Source organism: Labrus mixtus, chromosome 12, assembly GCF_963584025.1.
Source record: "Labrus mixtus chromosome 12, fLabMix1.1, whole genome shotgun sequence".
Taxonomy (NCBI): Eukaryota; Metazoa; Chordata; class Actinopteri; order Labriformes; family Labridae; genus Labrus; species Labrus mixtus.
The window spans coordinates 1,115,288-1,119,996 of record NC_083623.1 but is presented as its reverse complement, the minus strand read 5'-3'; the positions used below and the strand labels follow the sequence as shown (position 1 = coordinate 1,119,996).

Sequence of the window (4,709 nt, the reverse complement as noted above, 5' to 3'; positions counted from 1 at the left end):
TGTTGATAAATGAGAGTTTCACCTGTTGATAAAGGAGAGTTTTACCTGTTGATGAATGAGAGTTTCACCTGTTGATAAAAGAGAGTTTCACCTGTCTATAAAAGAGAGTTTCACCTGTTGATAAAGGAGAGTTTCACCTGTCAATAAAAGAGAGTTTTACCTGTTGATAAAGGAGAGTTTCACCTGTCAATAAAAGAGAGTTTTACCTGTTGATGAATGAGAGTTTCACCTGTCGATAAAAGAGAGTTCTACCTATCGATAAAGGAGAGTTTCATCTGTCAATTAAAGAAATTTTCACCTGTCGATAAAGGAGAGTTTTACCTGTGCATAAAGGAGAGTTTCACATGTCGATAAAGGAGAGTTTCACCTGTCGATAAAATATAGTTTTACCTGTCGATAAATGAGAGTTTTACCTGTCCATAAAGGAGAGTTTCACCTGTCGATAAAATATAGTTTTACCTGTCGATAAATGAGAGTTTCACCTGTCAATAAAGGAGAGTTTCACCTGTCGATAAAAGAGAGTTTTACCTATCGATAAAAGAGAGTTTCACTTGTCGATAAAAGAGAGTTCTACCTATCGATAAAGGAGAGTTTCACCTGTCGATTAAAGAGAGTTTCACCTGTCGATAAAGGAGAGTTTTACCTGTCCATAAAGGAGAGTTTCACCTGTCGATAAAGGAGAGTTTTACCAGTCCATAAAGGAGAGTTTCACCTGTCGATTAAAGAGAGTTTCACCTGTCGATAAAGGAGAGTTTTACTTGTCCATAAAGGAGAGTTTCACCTGTCGATAAAGGAGAGTTTCACCTGTTGATAAAAGATAGTTTCACCTGTTGATAAAGGAGAGTTTCACCTGTCGATAAAGGAGAGTTTCACCTGTTGATAAAAGATAGTTTCACCTGTTGATAATGGAGAGTTTCACCTGTCGATAAAATCGAACTTCACCTGTTGATAAAAGAGAGTTTCACCTGTTGATAAAGGAGAGTTTCACCTGTTGATAAAGGAGAGTTTAACCTGTTGATAAAGGAGTTTCACCTGTCGATAAAGGAGAGTTTCACCTGTTGATAAAAGATAGTTTCACCTGTTGATAAAGGAGAGTTTCACCTGTCGATAAAGGAGAGTTTCACCTGTTGATAAAAGATAGTTTCACCTGTTGATAATGGAGAGTTTCACCTGTCGATAAAATCGAACTTCACCTGTTGATAAAAGACAGTTTCACCTGTTGATAAAGGAGAGTTTCACCTGTTGATAAAGGAGAGTTTCACCTGTCGATAAAAGAGAGTTTTACCTTTTGATGAATGAGAGTTTTACCTGTTGATAAAGGAGAGTTTCACCTGTTGATAAAGGAGAGTTTCACCTGTCGATAAAGGAGAGTTTTACCTTTTGATGAATGAGAGTTTCACCTGTTGATAAAAGAGAGTTTCACCTGTTGATAAAGGAGAGTTTCACCTGTCAATAAAGGAGAGTTTCATCTGTTGATAAAGGTGAGTTTCACCTGTCGATAAAAGAGAGTTTCACCTGTCCATGAAGGAGAGTTTCATCTGTCTATTTGTATTTGACAATTAAGACCAAGAAAAAGAAAATCCCTTTGATAAAAAAAAGTGTGATTCACCGTCAAACAGTGTGGGTTGTTCTTGTGGTTCGACCTCCGACAAATAACTGCTGAATTAATTGCAGGGAACCAAAAGTGAAACTCATATCAGGCTATATAAACCGTTATCATTTCTCCGAGGCTGATTCAGTCACCGGAACAACAACGGAGGTATGAAGTTTCTGACGTTCTCTTCACTAAATGTGAATTACTATTCTGTGCTACCTGTTAATGTCATAGTATTGTGTTTTTTTACATATTGATATCAAACTGAAGCTTTAAGTAAATTGTCAGTTTAGTGAATTTTGCTTTAGATTATTTAGATCTTTGTGTTTGTTGTAGTTAAAACTTTAGAGTTAGAGTTTTTAGAGATAAAGTTTCAATCAGTGTAATAGACTAATAAAAACTATTACAACTACAGTTTGATATACTGGATAGGAGTCTAATGTTTTATTCTCCAGGTATGGGAGGAAAACAGTCCAGACCGACAGAACCTCCATGTGAGACTGTTTTTCTTCTTTTTTTTAACACATTGTTCCTTGTTGAGGAAATTAAATGTTGCTGATGCATGATGATAGTTTTTGTCTTGTCTGTACATCTTCTCTTGTGTATTTTTCAGTTCTTTCCACACCATGGAGAACAATAAACTGGAAGTAAGTGTACCTTCACCTTATCAATGTGATTTTTTTTCACATACATCTTTTATTCTCAGTTGTTTTCATGGCAGCTGGGCGTCAAACAGCAATGGAAACTGTAAAGTAACAGTTAAGTGTGTAATCTTGTGAAACGCTTCCTTCCTCTAACAGAGAAAACCAGAACCCTCTGCAGTATGTCAACAACTACAAACTTCCCATTGAAGGAAAGCAGATCAGAATTCTTCTTCATGGGCCTACTGGAGCTGGAAAGTCCAGTTTCATCAATTCCATCCAATGTGTCTTATATGGCAGATTATACGTACAGGCCTTGGCAGACACTGGCTTTGAATACAGTTTCAGCAAAAAGGTATGACATCTTGAGAAAGTGCAGCTTTAAGAGCTTATTACTTTCTGTTATTTGCAGGTTTGCAACCACATGACATTTCCGCTGTTCTCTTTGCACAGCATGTGGTTTTGATACTTTGTATGTGCAATAACAACAACAGATATAAAATGAGCAGTCTCTCTCTGGCCTCAAGATCTCATCTCTGCTTTTTGAAGATGATGTGGGTTTTTTGGCTTCCTAATTCTGGGACCGTGAACGTGAACATTTTTTTGTTTTCAGCTACTGTCAGCTGCAGAAGGAGAAATGGATCCAGTATTTTCCTTACGTCAACAATTAACTGCATTGTTCTCCATATGTCCTTATCAGTATACGGCCTACAAGATCCAGAAAGGAGACCAGAAGTCCTTTTACCCTTTTGTCTTCAATGACATCATGGGTCTGAGCTTAAAAAATGGTGTCCTGGTGGACGATGTTAAACTGGCTTTGATGGGACACGTGAAGGAAGGTTACAAGGTTCAGTATCTGGAAACTTTTCTGGTTTTTGTCCCTCAAAAAATATTGTTATATTGAATAACATATATGATTTAATCATGAAAGAGGTGTCCTTCAACTGTATTAAAAATGTGTTTTCCAGTTCAACATTGAATCTAAGTTGTCAGATGCTGATCCACACTACATCAAATCTCCAACAGATAACGACAAAGTGCACATTCTGGTTTGTGTAATAAATGCTGACAATTTAACTCTGATGCATCAAGCCACTCTGCAGCAGATTCGAGAGATTAGAGGGAAAGCCAGTGAACTGGGTAAGAATATATCTCTCAAAGGGGTTTCCAATATATTAATGTTTTTTTATTTTCTTGAAGTTCCAAACAGCAGCTCACTGGTTTTCTGTTTCTCTATCAGGGATTCCTCAAGTCGTCATTCTAACCAAGATTGATAAAGCATATCCTGAACTCAAAGAAAATCTGAGGAATGTCTACAAGGTTGCTTCCCTGAAGAAGAAGGTATGTTTAATAAGTGATAGAAATAATTTTTACAGAGGGAATCATAGATGAGTCCTTTGCTACAAACAATCAGGTTTATATTTAATCAAACTTGAGAGAGTTTTGGGCCTAGTCCCAGGCACAGGAGACACCTCAGTACATCAGTGTTTCTTTCCACAGATGGAGCAGTTCAGTGCAGATGTTGGAATCCCAATGAACTGCGTGTTCCCTGTGAAGAACTACTCTGAAGAAATCGAGCTCAACAGTGAGATGGACTCCCTGATCCTGAGCGCGCTGAGAAACATCATCAACTTCGGAGGAGACTGCGTCAACTTCCGCATGAATCCCTCAGGACGTTTAGACTGATATGTTTGAACACAACATTAAAAGTCTGTATTTCATGTTGCCAAAATAATTACTTTCCACATTAATCACAAGGATTCCTGACTCTAGCTTTCTAGCTCTATATTATTTTTCTATGAATCCAATCAAACTTGGCATGATAAAGAAAAACATTTTATTCTTCAGTTAACTGTCTTGATGAACTTCTAATGAATACAATCTCTGGAGAAGGCTGCAGCCTGAAAATAATGGATTGTTGTGTACGTTTATTTCATCAAATGTTCCAAAATAAAGCTTTAATCAACAAAAACAAAACAATTAATCTGCTTTTAATGGCAGGTTTGAAGTTCCTTTATTTTGCATTCAAAAATTATAAATTGTAAGGCTTTTATTTTGAATGTTTGTCCTGTCTTAAGATGAGAGTACTTAACTCACTGACTGAATTCGACCCTGCTTTTATTTTGAAATAAAGTAAGGACCTTCTGGTAGATGGAAGGTTAGGACATTAACTTAAGCACAGAAACAGGAAGTAGTTAAGGATCACAAACTTAAATGTAAGGGAGCAGTATGTAACTCTGCCCCTAGTGTTTAAAATGGGTACTGCAGTCTGAATTCTAAACATTGTAGAGAGCTGTCTTGAAACATTGATGCCTTATGTCTTGTTTGTTGTATCTTTAAATTTCTAACATTTTTATTGGCTGTTTCTGATCATCATATCAAGAAGACGCGGCTCATAGTTTGTTGATCAAAGATTATTTGTGAAGTTAACTGTCTTGACTGCAGCTGCTGCCCTCAGAATAACTGGAGCAGGA

At 37.0% G+C, this 4,709-nt stretch overlaps 1 protein-coding gene across 1 annotated transcript; it reads left to right on the top strand.

Annotated features, from left to right (window-relative positions):
- The first annotated feature begins 2,049 nt into the window (after positions 1–2,049).
- On the top strand, positions 2,050–3,986 carry LOC132985475 (interferon-induced protein 44-like). The gene is made up of 7 exons (XM_061052883.1): positions 2,050–2,088; positions 2,208–2,241; positions 2,395–2,590; positions 2,936–3,082; positions 3,204–3,375; positions 3,476–3,576; positions 3,736–3,986. The coding sequence occupies exons 1-7, from the start codon at positions 2,052–2,054 to the stop codon at positions 3,919–3,921; spliced, it is 873 nt and encodes a 290-aa protein (XP_060908866.1). The 5' UTR covers positions 2,050–2,051; the 3' UTR covers positions 3,922–3,986.
- Positions 3,987–4,709: the final 723 nt, after the last annotated feature.

Bases quoted from the DNA above. Each gene is read 5' to 3' on its own strand.
- LOC132985475 (XM_061052883.1), top strand. From the start codon at position 2,052: ATGGGAGGAAAACAGTCCAGACCGACAGAACCTCCAT. The intron at 2,089-2,207 runs GTGAGACTGTTT...TGTATTTTTCAG, and splicing joins CAGACCGACAGAACCTCCAT to TTCTTTCCACACCATGGAGA. The intron at 3,083-3,203 runs GTTCAGTATCTG...TGTGTTTTCCAG, and splicing joins ACGTGAAGGAAGGTTACAAG to TTCAACATTGAATCTAAGTT.